Source organism: Amblyraja radiata, chromosome 24 (assembly GCF_010909765.2).
Source record: "Amblyraja radiata isolate CabotCenter1 chromosome 24, sAmbRad1.1.pri, whole genome shotgun sequence".
Classification (NCBI taxonomy): domain Eukaryota; kingdom Metazoa; phylum Chordata; class Chondrichthyes; order Rajiformes; family Rajidae; genus Amblyraja; species Amblyraja radiata.
In genome coordinates this window covers 7,461,388-7,479,102 of record NC_045979.1, presented here as the reverse complement: position 1 = coordinate 7,479,102, position 17,715 = coordinate 7,461,388, and the positions used below count along the sequence as shown (strand labels likewise).

General features: G+C 44.7%; 1 protein-coding gene across 1 annotated transcript in view; it reads right to left on the bottom strand.

Moving 5' to 3' along the window:
* LOC116986558 (synaptotagmin-6-like) overlaps positions 1–17,715 on the bottom strand; it is a 98,385-nt gene that overhangs the window by 67,098 nt on the left and 13,572 nt on the right. The window contains exon 5 of the mRNA XM_033042156.1: positions 14,612–15,170. Coding sequence (XP_032898047.1) covers positions 14,612–15,170 — 559 coding nt within the window. The remainder of the gene's footprint in view (positions 1–14,611; positions 15,171–17,715) is intronic.

Sequence of the window (17,715 nt, the reverse complement as noted above, 5' to 3'; positions counted from 1 at the left end):
TAGAGATATGGAAGGGCAAGGGGTGAAAGCGACAGATCAAAGGGGACGAAGTTCAAGGAAAATGTAGAATGGTTCATTGTTAGCTGAAGGGAAGGTGACAACGATGTATACAATCAGTAAAATTTAATCAGGAGCACAGTGAAACTAGTCGGAGAATTAGGATGGGGGGGGGACAGAGTGAGTGGGAAAGCAAGGGAAACTTGAAGTTAGAGAAATCGAATGCTTACCACTGGGTTGGAAGCTGCCCAAGCGAAATATGAGGTGCTGTTCCACCAATTTGCGTTGGGCCTCACTTACAGTGAAGGAGGCCCAGGACTGAAAGGCCAGTATGGGAATGGGAGAGGGAGTTAAAGTATTTAGCAATCGGGAGATAATGTAGGTCTAGGTGGACTGACCCGTGCTACCTGTGTCACCATTTTCATAGAACAATATTCTGCAATATTACCCTGGGCCCTATCAGTTACTTTATACATTCTACCAAAAGGCAACTTCAGCTGATAGGCCCGGATGATCAAGATCCAGCTAAAGTTTCATTTTCACACAAGACTTCCTGACCCGAAACGTCACCTATTCTTTCTCTCCATAGATGCTGCCTCACCCGCTGAGTTTCTCCAGCATTTTTTGTCTACCTTGATTCATTTGAAGTGACTTTTGTTTTATAAAAGCTATCTCTGAATTTAAAAGAAGTGGAACTTGGTGAAAATTTTCAGGTAATGATTTTGTTTAATTTAATTTAGAGATACGGCGCGGAAACAGGCCCTTTGTCCCACCGAGTCTGCACCAACCAGCGATCCTCGCACATTAACACTATCCTCCACTAGGGACAATGTTTACATATATATCAAGGCAATTGACCTACAATTTGGAGTGTGGGAGGAATCTGAGGTTCTCGGAGAAAACCCAATGCAGTCACGGGGAGAACGTACAAACTCCGTACAGACAGCACCCATAGGATGAAACCCGGGTCTCTAGCGGCAGCAACTCTACCGCTGCGCCACCTCCTTTTCCAAATATAAAAACAATATTTTCAGGATGGATGTGCTTATTATAGTTCACAGTGTGAAAATGAGCAGCCAACTACAAAATGTTTCCCTATTCTCACCTCCTTTCCCTCCGTTGTAACAGTGGCATGCATTGTTCATTGTTGTATGTCCATTTCCCACAGAATATGCCAATCCTGTTCAGGAAACATCATTGTGGATCTGGATGGAGATTAAATTCTGCCGGCGTTCCCACAACAAATCACCAAACAACGTTTGTGGAAGAAAATGACAGCTTAAACATTACCATGATTTGAACCCATTTGCACTGATACTCTGTGAACTTTCCATACCCTTCAAACTCACACTTCTCCACTGCCCCTGTCAGCATGCCACTGAGATGAGTGGGCATATGCACCGTAGATGCAATGGGTGAAATGTCCCGCCATCTCTATAGTTAATCTCAGATTCTACATTGTTGTGCCTAGCATTCAAATTTACACACCAGGATTTTTTTTTATCCCACTAGGACCCAAGGAGATTCTTCTAAAAGGTTCATCTCCAATACCATTCACCAAGTAAGGGCAGCACTAATGTCAGGGTAACCTCTTCTCAGGGCTAGCACTGCCTGTTGCAGCTGCCAGCATTAAGGACCCTTCAGCAAACAGTTTCTTCCTGTGGAGTTGTGCTCTTGAAACAAACCTGCGGTTCTTTGTCTACAAGAGTAGTTGGATAGCACAGTGGCACAGTGGTAGAGTTATTGCCTCACTGTTCAAAGAACCCAGTCTCAATCTCAAGAGAGCAAATTATCCAAATTTGGCAGCTTGCTTTGTCTTCCTGCTGACTGGTTAACACTGTACCTCGGTATACTTGACAGTAAACTAAACTAAAGTAATTGTAGACATTGGAACCACACCCAGAGAGCTATGAGGAGTTTGAATTATGTTCTGGTGAAACTAACTGCCAGTAAATACATCCCAAACAAACAATGTCCCGTGACTTGGAAACAAGATCGATCAACTGTCTCTGTATGGATTCAACTGATATTCTTACAGATCAGGTAAGGATCTACAGCCTGCCAGTGAACCAGATGGGCTTTTACAAAATCCTGTAGTTTTGCAGTCACCGTTATTGATGAAAAGCTTGCTTTTAATTCCAGATTAGCAGCTGCTGTACTGCAATTTGAACTGAAACTGTTGTATCGGTAGGTCAGACCTGTGGATTAATTACTGCCTCAGTAATTTAAGCAATGCACAATCACCAAATCCCAATGGCTTTATAGCTGATTTTAAGAACAGCACTTTTGGCAAAAGACAGGTATGAATTGTAAATTCTTCCATATTATTGTGATTCTAGCTTGGAGGACAGGAGATACCACTGGTCATTTGTAGCTTCTTTCATGTTCCAGAGAGATAAAGATCAGTAAACTTTGGTGATCAATGCAATCCCTTATCAACTGAAATTATTTATCCTAGATAAAATAGTTTAGTTTAGTTTTGAGATAATGTGAAAGCAGGCACATCAGCCCACCGAGTCCATGCCATTAACGCTGTCCTACACCTACTAGGCACAATTTACAATTATACCAAGCTAATTAACCTACAAACCTGTACATCTTTGGAGAGTGGGAGAAAACTGGAGCACCTGGAGAAAACCCACACAGGTCACAGAGAGAACTTACAAACTCCGTAAAGACAGCACTGGTAGTCAAGATCGAACCCGGGTCTCTGGCACTGTAAGGCAGCAACTCTAGTGTTGAACCACCATGCTGCCCGCCTAAAGTTGTGGAATGTATGCATCACTCTGAGGCACAGTGGGTCGGCAGTGGAGGCACCCTGGGACGTGGAGGCACAGCGGTGGCAGTCCGAGGTGGAAGACTGTGCGTTCATGGCTCGATGTCAAGGTGTCAGAGTGGTCGAGCCAGCGGGGGTCAGCTGCCACTGGAGGCACTGACGCAGCCTGGGGGACAAGTAGATCGGGAGCAACCCCTAGTGGCTGAACTCACTGAACAGCCGCGGCTGATACAGAGTGACGGAGCAGTGGTGGAGGACATCAACACATTACCTGACCAGGCCATCTCTGCAACTCTAACCCAATGCTGCTGCCAGGCCAACAGGCATTTATGGTCAAGCTAAGATTCCAACATTAAAAAAAAAATTTGGTAAAGGGTTCAAGACGGCACCTGGAAAGTTGTGAGTCTTGTGGTCTTACTCAGTGTCAACTGATTTACACTCTTAGTATGTTAGAAATGCTGGAGAAACTAAGCGGGTGAGGCAGCATCTATGGAGCGAAGGAGTAGGTGACGTTTTGAATCGAGACCCTTCTTCAGTTTCGACCTGAAACGTCACCTATTCCTTCGCTCCATAGATGCTGCCTCACCCGCTGAGTTTCTCCAGCATTTTTATGTACCTTCGATTTTTCCAGCATCTGCAGTTCCTTCTTAAACATACACTCAAGTATGATGTGCCTAATGTATAGTAAGATTGTCACTGAAATGTATGCAAAAAAAAGAATGTCACAGTACTTGTACATGTGGCAATAAAGTACCACTAAACCACTGAGCTATCATTAAAGTGATGAGATGATTACAATTGTGTTTATTGACTGAATCAGGAAAATAAATTCAATCTATATGCCAATAATGACCAATCTATTCTGAAAGCAATGATTATATTCATTCATAAATTTCGCACATTATTTTCATAGCATCATTAGTTCCATTTTATGTACAGTAAATTAATCAATAACTAGTGAGGCATGGTGGCGCAGAGTTGCTGCCTTACAACACTTGCGGCGCTAGAGGCCCGGGTTTCATCCCGACTATGGGTGCTGTCTGTACGGAGTTTGTACATTCTCCCCGTGACCGCGAAGGTTTTCTCTGAGATTTTCGGCTTCCTCCCACACTCCAAAGACGTACAGGTTCGTTAATTATTTGGCTTGGTACAAGAGCGGAACTCGCTATCAAAACACGGAGGGGACGGGGGACACCATTTTTTGGCGGCCAAGCGCGCATGCGCACACTCACACACACAAGCGCGAGGCTTCGGAGGCTCAATCCAGCGCTAAATGCAGCTCAACTGTGCCTGTCTCACCGGGTTAACTACAGCCCTGTCCCGATTGACGGGACACCAGCGCTGCTTCTCCGCGCTGGCCATATTTCCCGCAAGTCCAGGAAGGCTGTAGGCTCACCTGGCGGGACAGGCAGAGTTGAGCTGTTTTTCTGCGCTGGCCCGTCTGATTCCCGACCAAAGATCCTATAGCGGAGGAACTTTGCTGCTGACCTCTCTGGCCACCCGCGGGGGGGGGGGGGGGGGGGGGGGGTTACTCGGGAGGGGACAGCACAGCGCCGGAGACCTGGCCGGGATCGATCCTGGCTGCGGATGAAGCGCAGGTCTGTGCCACGTCTCCCTCCTGCAATCACCGCGCTCTATCCTCAGTCCCACCCACTCCTCCCTCCTCCAATCATCACGCTGAATCATGTCCCGCCCCCATTGCCTGCTGACCGACGTCTCTCACGTCCAATCGGCGCCCTCGATCATGTCCCACCCCCACTGTCTCGCGGAAAGTGGAGATTTCACCGGATTTTAAAACCCGGATTACAAAAACTTGGGGGAGACGTCCCTCACCTCTCAAAACATGGAGGGGACGTGTCCCCTCTGGCCCCCCCCGGGTTTTCCGCCCCTGGCTTGGTATAAGTGTAAATTGTCTCTGGTACGTGTAGGGTAGTGTTAATGTGCAGGGATCACTGGTCAGTATGGACGCGGTGGGCCGAAGGGCTTGTTTCCGCGGTGTATCTCTAAACTAACGGGCCTGTCCCCACTTTCATGACCTAATTCACGACCTCTGCCGAGTTTTCCCTTGGCATACTCGCAGCATGGTCGTCACAAGATAGTAGGAGGTCGTAGGCGGTCGTAGGTAGGTCGTAGCAGGTCGTGATGCTAGACGTAGGTACTCGTGGCATCAAGTAGGTCGGGGTGTTTTTTTCAACACGATGAAAAATGTCCACGAGTAAACAAGGTCGTGAATTAGGTCGTGAACGTGGGACAGGCCCTTAAATAACCTTCAGCATTGATGGCATCTGACAGAAGTCTTAGGAATGCTTTACAAACATAAAGCGGTAGTTTAAGATATTAGATAGTCTTCAACTGCATCGAGGTTGGTTCATCTTCAAGTTGATTCTTAATAATAAATGACTGAAATTGATATGGCAGCATTTTACTGCAATTCAGCAACCTGCAAATTTGAACTTTTACATGCTGAACATTTTTCCACAACCTGACGGTAAATTGCAGATTATAGTCAAAAACATTTAAAAGTTGATGCTGACGCTGACGTGCAAATAATGGCTGAATGGTTGCTATTTCATCATGTTCCCATTATGTGAAGAGTATTGCATGGAGGATTATGCAGATATTGGTAATCAATGCTTGACTTTTTTGTTCTGGAGATGATGGGGTGATATGATGTTATAAGAAATTATGTGAAAGAGGTTAATAAAATAAAAAAATTGATGTACAGTTAGTTGGAGGAAATCTGCTGATGTTCTAATACTTTGGCAATCACTTCACATCCACATTACAATGCCAGAAACCCGGGTTCGACCCTGACATCAGGTGCTGTTTGTACAGAGTTTGCAAGTTCTCCTTGTGACCACCCACGTGGTTCTCTAGTTTCCTCCCACATCCCAAAGACGTGCGGGTTTGTAGGTTAATTGGCCCTCTGTAATTTGTCACTACTGTGTCGGATAGAACGGATGATCGATGGTGGGGCCAAAGGGCCTGTTTCCATGCTGTATCTCTGAACTAAACTAAACTAAATTATAACGGTCTGCTTCTGAATACTTTCTGATCGGGGTGATTACAAGCGAAATATCACCTTGCAGGCTTTGACACTCCTTGATCTTGAAGTTATGTCGTTGAATTATTTTGTTCTGTATTATAACCATTAAGCTACCAAGGGAATATTGTTTTATCGAGGCTACTAATAATGAGCAGAACAACCTAGAAAGCAAGCAAGTAGTGGAACTAAATTATTTAAATCTGCTGCTGACCAAGAATGGTGTTTGATTGCCGTAGAAGTTCTGGTTTGTTAATTTGTCACAGAACAGCATTAGCTTTCTTTCACGGACCCCAATCTCAAACCAGTTCCTTCACGGCAATTTAAAAACTCAACCACAGGAATGTCATCACTACCTTTACTAGCACTAAACATGGGCAGCACAGGGTGACACGGTGGCACAGCTGGTAGAGCTGCTGAGTCACAGCGCCAGAGCCCCAGGTTCAATCCTGACCTTGGTGCTGTCTATGTGGAGTTTGCACGTTCTACCTGTGACTGCGTGGGTTTCCTGTGGGTGCTCCGGCTTCTTCTCACATCCCAAAGATGTGTGGGTTCATAGATTAATTGGCCTCTGGAAATTGCTCCTAATGTGGAGGGCGTGGAGGTGAAAGTGGCATAACATGGAACTAGTGTGAATGGTCAGCATGGACTTGGTGGGCTGATCGGCCTGTTTCCATCTTGAATCTTTCAATTCATTTCTTTAAAAATGTGCAGTTCACATCCAGAGCAAGACTCACTTCAATCCAAAAGCAAGGCTGCAGACTCAACAAAGCACTGACAAGATGGAAATCAATGGGTATTGTTGATGACAAAGCAGAAGGAATTGAATAATTCTTACTGATGGGTTATATTCATGGGTTTTTAGTCTTCCAAAGTTTGTTCTCAAGTCGATATGTTTTAATCCATTTCCAAGTGTTGAAGTCACAAGATGCCTGTGTTATGTCTCTAATTAATTCCTGGATACCAGGTGGCTCTCATTGTCTGATAGAAACATAGAAACATAGGTGCAGGAGTAGGCCATTCGGCCCTTCGAGCCTGCACCGCCATTCAATATGATCATGGCTGATCATCCAACTCAGTATCCTGCATGTGCCTTCTCTCCATACCCCCTGATCCCTTTAGCCACAAGGGCCACATCTAACTCCCTCTTAAATACAGCCAATGAACTGGCCTCAACTACCTTCTGTGGCAGAGAATTCCACAGATTCACCACTCTCTGTGTGAAAAATGTTTTTCTCATCTCGGCCCTAAAAGACTTCCCCCTTATCCTTAAACTGTGACCCCATGTTCTGGACTTCCCCAACATCGGGAACAATCTTCCTGCATCTAGCCTGTCCAACCCCTTAAGAATTTTGAACGTTTCTATAAGATCCCCTCTCAATCTTCTAAATTCTATCTTCTGATCACTGTGAAATACTGGGTTCCAGCATAGGCACAGCCACAAGGTTATTCTGAAGAAGGGTCTCAACCCGAAACGTCAACTATTCCTTTTCTCCAGAGATGTTGTCCGACCCGCTGAGTTACTCCAGCTTTTTGTGTCTATCTTCGGTTATTGACACTGTTGGGCTCAGCTTCCACAAAGGACCTCTGCTAACTCAGCAGACAATCACAAAATCCAAAATGCTCATATCTGCGAGACCCTTCTTCAGACCCAAGGTCTAGACCCGAAACGTCACTTATTCCTTTTCTCCAGAGATGCTGTCTGACCCGCTGAGTTACTCCAGCTTTTTGTGTCTGTCTCTGGTTTAAACCAGCATCTGCAGTTCTTTCCTACACATGGTCATTTTTGCCCTAGAATACAGAAATGTCTTTCCCCAAGAGGAATGCCAAACAATGCTTGCACATGAGTGGATATAAACTCTCTTGAAGGGTTGCTGTGGTCTTGCAACAGCACGATCCCAATCACTGCATGGTGTGACTATTAGCACATGCCACCCTTAAACGTTCATGTTGCAGAAGATGCAGTGCATGGTCTGCTCAGACCGCACAATCAGAACTCCTCATGGAGCATCGGTCCCTGGGAGGCATTTGATTTAACTATAATGTTATTATGTTTCGATCGTAATTGACCTTAGGTCACATGGTCATATGTGATTGGAGCAGAATTTGGCCATTCGGCCCATTAAGTCTACTCTGCCATTCAATCAATGCTGATCTATCTCTCCCTCCTAACCCCATTCTCCTGTCTTCTCCCCATAACCTCTGACACCCATACTAATCAAGAATCTATCTATCTCTGCCTTAAAAAATATCCATTGACGGCCTCCACAGCCTTCTGTGGCTAAGAATACAAGCAAAACGTTGTTAGCAACTCGATCTATATCCCTTGTATGTTGTGATAGATTTCTCACCGATGTAACATGCTCAGTATAAGCCAAATGACTCAATGTGCTTTCTGTAGTGGCAAGTCATCCAAGTTCCGCTGGAGCCTGATGGCCAATGAGCGAAACAAGATCGACCTGTCGTGGACTCAAGTTCTTCATAACCTTTCCTGAATGCTGAACCTTTTTCATTCCAGGCTTAGCAAACCAGCATGTCTGGAACCAGCAAGGTATTAAATTTTTAAGCAAATGTCAGTTTAATGACCAGAGCATTTTTATGTGCATGGCTGGCCAGTATTATCTGGATGGATAATTCATGGTACTGTTTTCAAATGTGTACTAGTTCCCAGCATATCAAAACCAATGAGGGATATACCAAACCATGCATATCATTTCATGCATTGTGCCAAATGGACTACGAACAACATGATAATGCAATCACTTCATGTTTACAGTTACACCTTTGGTACATCTGCGCTGGTTTGTTTTGAACCTGAGCATCAAAAGCAGAGACAGATGTGTCGGGAAAAAAAAGACACAAAGTGCTGGAGTAAGTCAGCGGGTCAGGCAGCATCTCTGGAGAGCATGGATAGGTGATGTTTCAGGTGGGGACCCTGCTTCAGCTGTGGGGAGATGCTGCGCTGGGTCAGCACATGCTGTGGATGTCAACACCTGCTGTTGGCAAGTGGAGAGAGGTTCTCCTCATCAGGCCCACAAGGGCAAGTTTGGAGCAAACTGCTCCTGCATTTGCATTCATTGTAATAGTTCTGGAACCAGGTGCTCTGCAGGCTGTCTTGACCACATCATGTATTACCTGCACTCGCTTGTGATTACTGAGGCGTGAGAACAACGGCAGCTGAAATCGGCCAGATTTACTGGCACCAGACACTTATAGCTCAGGCAATCAACAGCTTCTGTTTACATAGCCTATCAAAATTGTAAAATGTTTTGCAAGGTATTTCAGGGAAGTGTGATCAAACATTAGCAATCTGTGACTTTTCCAAAACAGACTGTAAAGCAAAAATGTGCAGGTGTAAATCTGTTAACAGCAATGATACAGTGACTGAAATGTAAAGTCTTTACATAAATAAATCTACAGTGTAACTCTGAACATTTCATTCAAGAGGATTTCTGTCTGCCTAATGATATGAGTAAACTGTTATGCATTTCATTTCAAGACTGTTACTGCCTTGATGTTGCACTGCACCCATTAGGCTGCAGTGAAATGGATAATGCATGGTCTGTGGTGTGCCAGAAAGTGCTAGGGTCACCAGTCAACTCCACTGAGATTCTCTAGTCATGATTACAGCCCAGAAAACAATCACCAACCAAATAGAAAGTTTAAATATTTTAACCTAGAGAATGGATAGATTAGTGCCCATGGGGGGCACAGTGGCGCAGTGGTAGTGTTGTTGCCTTACAACGCCAGAGACCCGGGTTCAATTCTGACTACGGGTGCTTGTCTGTACGGTGCTTGTACATTCTCCCCGTGACCGCGTGGTTTTTCTCAAAGATCTTTGCTTTCCTCCCACACTCCATCGATGTACAGGTTTGTCGGTTAATTGGCTTGGGATAAAAGTAAATTGACTCTAGTATGTGTAGGATAATGTTAGTGTGCGGGGATCGCTGGTTGGGGCGGACTCGGTGGGCCGAAGGGCCTGATTCCGCAATGTATCTCTAAACTAAACTTTTCACATGCAAACTACTCAGGAATATAATTTTGTGCTGGTTAGATTGAACTAAAGAACATTTTGAGGTGAAAATTATGTCCATCAGGAAATTAGCCTGGACACTTCTGCTCACAGTTTACCTTCAGGTATTTGTCGTCTTTATGGCATCAGACACACATGTCACACTGACACAAGCTTTCACTGGATGTAGGAAAGAACTGCAGATGCTGGTTTACCACACAGATAGACACAGGCAGCATCTCTGGAGAAAAGGAATGGGTGACGTTTTGGGTCGAGACCCTTCTTCAGACTTCAGAGTTAGGGGAGGGGGAGACAGAAATTTGGAAGGGTAAGATGTGAAAACACAGATCAAAGGGGACAAAGATCAAGGAAATGTAGAATGGCACATAGTTAGCTGAGGGGAAGGTGGGTGCTTCCTCCCCTAACTGTGCAAGCTGGAACTTCTGGGTCCAATCTACAACTTATAATGGATAATCACTAAAAATAGGACCACTTCACATTGCAATCATAAAAGAGTAATCAATTAAAAGATCTCCATGAAGATCTTGCTTGCAACATCAGCCAGCCTGTTTTCATAGCTCACAATATTTAAAACCTTATCACAGGTTTTGGTCTCCATTGTTGAGCACATTAGTCAATGCTGCGATCTTTCTCTTGCTGATCATCCTGTACCTTTGGAGACGTGCCCCCCCCCCCCATGATATAGAAACATAGAAACATAGAAATTAGGTGCAGGAGTAGGCCATTCGGCCCTTCGAGCCTGCACCGCCATTCAATATGATCATGGCTGATCATCCAACTCAGTATCCCGTACCTGCCTTCTCTCCATACCCTCTGATCCCCTTAGCCACAAGGGCCACATCTAACTCCCTCTTAAATATAGCCAATGAACTGGCCTCGACTACCCTCTGTGGCAGGGAGTTCCAGAGATTCACCACTCTCTGTGTGAAAAAAGTTCTTCTCATCTCGGTTTTAAAGGATTTCCCCCTTATCCTTAAGCTGTGACCCCTTGTCCTGGACTTCCCCAACATCGGGAGCAATCTTCCTGCATCTAGCCTGTCCAACCCCTTAAGAATTTTGTAAGTTTCTATAAGATCCCCTCTCAATCTCCTAAATTCTAGAGAGTATAAACCAAGTCTATCCAGTCTGAGGGTAACTTTCATAAGTTCATAAGGTCATCAGTGATAGGAGCAGAATTATGCCATTCGGCCCACCAAGGCTACTCCACCATTCAACCATATCTGATCTATCTCTCCCTCCTAACCCCATTCTCCTGCCTTCTCCCCATAACCCCTGACACCCGTATTCAATTCAATTCAATTCAACTTTAATGTCATTGCACAAATACTGAGTATGGATACAACGAAATGCAGTTTAGCGTCAGTCCGTAGTAGTAGTGCAATATAGAAATTAAAAAAAAAGAAGATACAGAATAATCAAAAATACAGAATAATTAAACAATGGGGACGGAGGGACTGGAGAAATCTATCGGCGGGACTCCGAGTTCAGCAATGTGATGGTATAATTGTAGAAGCTGTTCCTCATCCTACTGGTACGAGACCTGAGGCTCCTGTACCGCCTCCCTGATGGGAGGAGGGCAAACAGTCCATGTTTGAGGTGGGAGGGGTCTTTAATGATCTTCACAGCCCGTCTCAGACACCGTTTTCAGTGGAGGGCATCCATGGCAGGGAGCGGGGCACCAATGATGTGCTGCGCGGTTTTCACCACCCGTTGTAGTGCCTTCCTGTCCGCAACAGTGCAGCTGCTGTACCATACCGTGAAGCAGGTGGTCAGGATGCTCTCAATGGTACAGCGGTAGAAGTTGGTCAGGATCTGGGGGGACAGGTGGGCTTTCTTGAGCCTCCTCAGGAAGTAAAGGCGTTGCTGTGCCTTTTTGATCAGCTTGGAGGTGTTGAGGGACCAGGACAAATCCTCCGAGATATGTACCCCGAGGAATTTGTAGCTGGAGACGCGCTCCACCTCAGTCCCGTTTATATGGATGGGGGTATGACTGCCTCCTCTGACCTTCCTGAAGTCGACAATAATTTCCTTCGTCTTCTTGGAGTTGAGGACGAGGTTATTGTTGGCACACCAGGTTGCCAGGTGCTGGACCTCCTCTCTGTAGGCTGACTCATCGTTGTACTGATCAAGAATCTATCTATCTCTGCCTGAAACATATTCATTGACGTGGCCTCCACAGCCTTCAGTGGCAATGAAATCCACAGATTTGCCACCCTCTGACGAAAGAACTTTGGTGCAAGCCATCACATAGTGAATGGCCACAAGCAAAAGAGACTGCTATCTGACCCCTCCCCTGTGTTTCACCTCATCTGCAAGGTAGCCTTTCATGCACCTCTCCTGCAGTTGTTGGGGGGAAGAGACGTTTCACGGCCTGATGCCATTACTGGTGATGAGCACGACAAAGATGCAGTAGCTGTGAGCTTTCCTAATGATGATGGTATCGGGTCCTATTTTAATACAAATGTTGAGTGTCGTCTACCAGAGCATTGTTTCTAAGGTATTTCTGCAGGGGATCTGTTTAGGTGTTAGTTCAATGTGCAGCATGTTTAGTGCACCAAAAAAAGGATGGAATTTTAAGGCATTTCCTTTTAAAATACAGCAGAATAAAAAAATATAAGCCTGCAAGCCGTCTTTTGCTGTTAGTCCTCACACCCGTAACTAACCCGAGGGCACTGCCAACCATGGGTTCAGCCGTGAATTTAACTCTCCTGGGGACAACTGGATGGAACCACAACAATACCAACACTTCACTGCGATTATCCAGATTGGGCTTCAAGACCAAACAGGTGCTCATAAATCCATAAGTGATAGGAGCAGAATTAGGCCATTCAGCCCATCAAGTCTACTCCGCCATTCAATCATGGCTGTTCTATCGCTCCTTCCTAACCCCATTCTCCTGCCCTCACTGCCTTTTCATTTTGACAGAGAGGAAACATTCCCTGTGCCCATTTGATGCTTCAAAAACACTCTAAAGTAATTTCTTAGCTACTGAAGCTGACTTGATCCCAAACTGCCGAAGTAACTCATTCCTCAAGAGGTGTTGAAGTAATAAGAGACAAGGGCATTGATAGGAGGATCAATCTCCTCACTAGTTCTGTGTGTTTACAAATATAAGGTGTTTGCAAAACATAACCAAATATTAATTGAAATGTTTGCTAATTAACAAAGTCAGTAGGAACGGACTAAAGTGAGCTTATGACTTTGGAGCCTGGAAACTAATAGCATGGTCAACATTTAATATTGGATGTCCTGTTCACAATTAGATCTTCCCAAGTTGTTTCAAATCAGAAATAAAGTAGCAGCTGAGATGAGAAGGAGTTGAATTAAAAAGTTGAAGCGAGGTGCTCAGCCAAATCCCATGTCCCATATAAATGCCCAATAAGGCATTGATACCTGCCTTGGTATCAATTATCACGTTCTACTTGGGTTCTCAAGGCAATTCCATTGATAAAGACAGCAAAGAAGAGAATAGCAACTTTTCAGTCACAACTTCAAACTACAGATTTTATTTTTTTCAATATTTCAGGGCTTCATTTTAGGTAAGAACACCTATTGTCAGACCAGAGTGATATTTTCCTGGGAATTGGATCTACCAGGTTGGATTGCAGCACCATTTTTCAATGTAATAAAATACCATTGACACTCTGCCTGATACCTGCAAGTTTCTATCTGGATCCTCTGGGCAAAAATACACGGAGTGCTCGGATAGAGTCCACAGCATGTCCCGGACCTCCACTGTCACTTGACCCATGCTGGCTGCTGTCGGGCACTCTTCATGCATGTGGGTGCTTCAATGTGAAGTCCCAGGTGTGTCCCAGCCCCCCCACTGGGGACCTGCTTCAGATACATGTCCTGTTATCTCTGTACTTATCATACACTCTCTTCGGCACACTCACTCACTCACTCTCAATCACCCTTCTCCTTCTGTCACCACCTCTAGCAAAAGCAGTACCCCCACACTAGTCCACACGGAAACCCCACCTTGAATATTTTCCCCCTAACCCAAATAAACCAACACCTTCCAACTCAACTACTGCCCCTCCCCAATCCAATGCAATAGCTCCTCTATGCACTAGTAAGCTCGACATTGCTTTGCCTACTTTGGTCTTCGCACTATCATGGTTTTCTTACCGATAATAACTGATCATTCGTTGTATATTTCTTGATGTTATTGGGTTACATGTGCCTGTAGAGCTGAGGCAAGAGTGAATTTCATTTCAGGTGCATATGGCAAATAAATATTCTAGACTCTCCTGACTTCTGATCCCCTTCCTCCCAACCACCTCTGGGCGCTGACCCTTGCCCACTGGCCCACTAAGTCCACAGCCCCAACTCCAGGAGTTGAAAGGTCCTTCACCACACAACATTGACTCAGTTGTGCTCTTTACCTTGAACCTCCCAGTGACAGCCCAAAATATATTGTCTCCGCACAATGCCTTTAGAGATACCACTTACTTTTCCGGCTTGGGTTTGAATCTAATCAAAAACATTGGTGTGCTTGCAAAGGCAAATTAAACCAGGCAGGGTGTTAAATGGGCAGTCAGTTTGTAATGACCTGTGTTGTGTCATTTCTATCTTCATCTTTCATCTCAAGCACTGCATACAAGTGGCTCAGATCCTGGACCACAGTTTATACTGTACCTCCCCCAAGCTGGAGGCAAGGTATAATCAGCTTACACCTCGCCAAACCAGAGGCAAGGTTAACCATGTTTTGAGACGTTACCTCTGCATGAAGCATAGAAAGCGAGGCTCTGATACTCACGGTTGTGGCGTACTGAATGTCCTTCCAGATGGAGGTTTCCCTGGAGAGATCTGATGCTTCAAACAGGTTCTCTAAAATCACTTCCCCAATCATGTCATGTCTAGAAAACCTATCAAAGTCATACACAGTCAAGTGTAGTTTCCTGTTGTTGAGTTCGTCATACGACACAGGAAATTGGAAACTTTCATCGAAGGTAGGATTGAGTGTTTTCCTGTGCACGCGCGTCTGGAACTTCCTTTTCCGATCGGGTAGAAGATAGATTTTTACATAGGGGTCCGAGCTTCCGCAAAAGTCCTTTGCAGGCAAATCAAAACCCTTGAGGATCGTGACAATCAGCATTTCATTCTCATAGTCGTATTTTAGTGTGAAGTTGATTTTCCCGCAGCTTTTCCCAGCTTCCTTCTTTGTGTCTTCAGAGTCCATGGACTTCTGCTTGTAGAGCTCAGGTTTGATCCGTCCAATGCTTGTGACTTGTTCCTTGTAGGGTAAGCAGTCGGTGCTGAAATCAACACTCGACACATGCATCTGCCGCGGTAAGTGTCGTTTAAAAGAGCTGTGCCTAGAGCAAATAATCAAAAATAAAAATAACTTATCGGCGAAAGAAAGAATAAAGGAATTGCACTTATCACAGCTTTCACAATCAAAAGGATTCCACAGGCAATTAAGATAGATTGTCATCTCTCTGCCAGGGCAATGGACCTTTAAGGCCTTAGATAAGTCTCTGCATTTTTAAGAACTTTAAATCTTGCAGGATGCAAGCTGGTGCCAGAAACATGGTAACTCTTGCATACTACCTGAGTGGAATCTACTATTGTGTAGGAAGGAACTGCAGATGCCTGTTTACACTGAAGATAGGCACAACGTGCTGGAGTAACTCAGCGGGACAGGCAGTATCACTAGAGAGAAGGAATGGGTGATGTTTCGGGTCGAGACGTGTCGGGTGGGTTCTGAAGAAGGGTCTTGATCCGAAACATCACCCATCCCTTCTCTCCAGAGATGCTGCCTGTCCCGCTGAGTTACCCCAGCATTTTGTACATTTTACTATTCATACCCTCCTGTACAGTTGTACTTATGCACAATAAGATTTGAGTGAATTGTATGTCAAACAAAATCATTTCACTACATCTAGGTCTATGTACAATAAAGTACTATTGCACCATTGAGCAAACTTTGAAAAAAAGTTCCCATCATCTTCTTGAGAACCCAGCAATAAACGCCAACACACAATATCTCACAAACTGTGGAGTGCAGATCATCAGAAAATTGATTTTCTTGGTGCTGGTTCAGAGAAATAATTTGGCTTGGAAACTGGGGAGATTTTGTGGACGTCTTTGAGTTAATGCCCATTGATCTTTGAGAGGTTAACATCGCATTTGAGAAACAGTATGGTATGGATTTCCCCACCTCTGCCTGCATCAAACACAGGAGAAAGTGAAGGTAACTCATGTTTGAATTTACTTTTGCACTTAACTTCAATGGAAACAAATTTTGGTGAGGGTTATCACAAATCATCATCATCATCATCTTCATCATTATCCTTGAATACATCAATGGGCACGGTGCCTAACAATGCTGTGTACAACAGTGATCGCAACTTCTACTGAAATGTAGATGACCGTTGGCTCGCTAGGAGCTCATCTGCCCTTTGACAGGTCTTGTTTTTGGTCTTGCTGGTGGTCGACAGCCCCCTCCTTACCTGGCAAACCAGGTGGGGGGAGACGGTTTAGTCGCCGACTGTCCGACCATGGAGCACGGGATTACATGGTACCCGTGGTGGAGGGAACTCACCCCCGACCTGACCTAAACATAATCTTGGAACAATAATGCATATTTAATGGATGCAAATGCAAAAATCTAACCCAGCAACTCTAACAGCAACTCTAAAAGTTCCCTCTGGCCTGAATTGGGATGACAATCTTGTCTATTTCCTCAACTTCAGACTTTAGACTTTAGAGATACAGCATGGAAACAAGCCCTTCGGCCCACCCAGTCCATGCTGGCCAGCGACAACCCCGTACACTTCCACTTTTCCTGATGTCATCTGAGGGAGGGCTATAGGTATGTATTTATGTATGTACTCAATCTATGAACCACTCTTGTATAATGTTAGTACCTCCACCAATGTAAAGCACTTTGTTTTAAAAAACGAGAGTTGGTTTTTAAATGTGCTATAGAAATAAAAGTGACTTGACTTGACACTATCCTACACACTAGTGGAAATTTACAATTTACAGATGCCTATTAACCTGCAAACCTGTACATTTTTGAAATGTGGGAGGAAACTGGAAGACCCAGAGAAAACTTGCACGGTCACAGGGAGGGCGCACAAACTCCAAACAGACAGGATTGAACCTGAGTCTTTGGCACTGTAAGGCATCACCTCTACCACTGCACCACTGTGCCACTCTCTAGAACTAGACTTAAACTCACAAACTGCTGACTCAAAGCCAAACACTCCACTGCTCAGTTACTGCTGATGCCTACTGTGACTGGTGGCATCCAGGTTGTACCATGTTTGTAGACAATGCTCACTACATCAGAGAAGCAGATATGGGCAATGCATGAGTCTGACCTAATGAAACATCCATGCAACCACTCAGTGTTAGCCATCACACAATATTCAGCAACTGTGGCATTTCCGCCTCTCTGAATTCATACCTGTCTAGAAATAGTTCAACTTTAAAATTCATATCCTTATTTTTAATTTTCTCCTTGACTATTCCTTTTTCCCTGTTCTATCTATCAATGATACGTACCTTACAAAATCCCTGTGCCCTTAGAATTCAGGTCATGCTATCATAGAGAGAGAGACAGCTTGGAAACAGGCCCATCGGCACATCGACTCTGCGCTGAAAATCAACCACCGATTTATACAAATCCTACATTAATCCCACTCTCTCCCCAGATTCAGGGTTTGTAGGTTAATTGGCCTTTATAAACTGACCCTAGTGTGCACGGAGCGGAAGAGAGTGGGCTAACATAAAACTAATGTGTATGGGTGATCGATGGTCGGCATGGACTTGGTGGGCTGAAGGGCCTGTTTCCATGCTGTATCTATGAACTAAAGCTAAACTAAACTCTGTCACTCTTGTACTCCAGTTTCT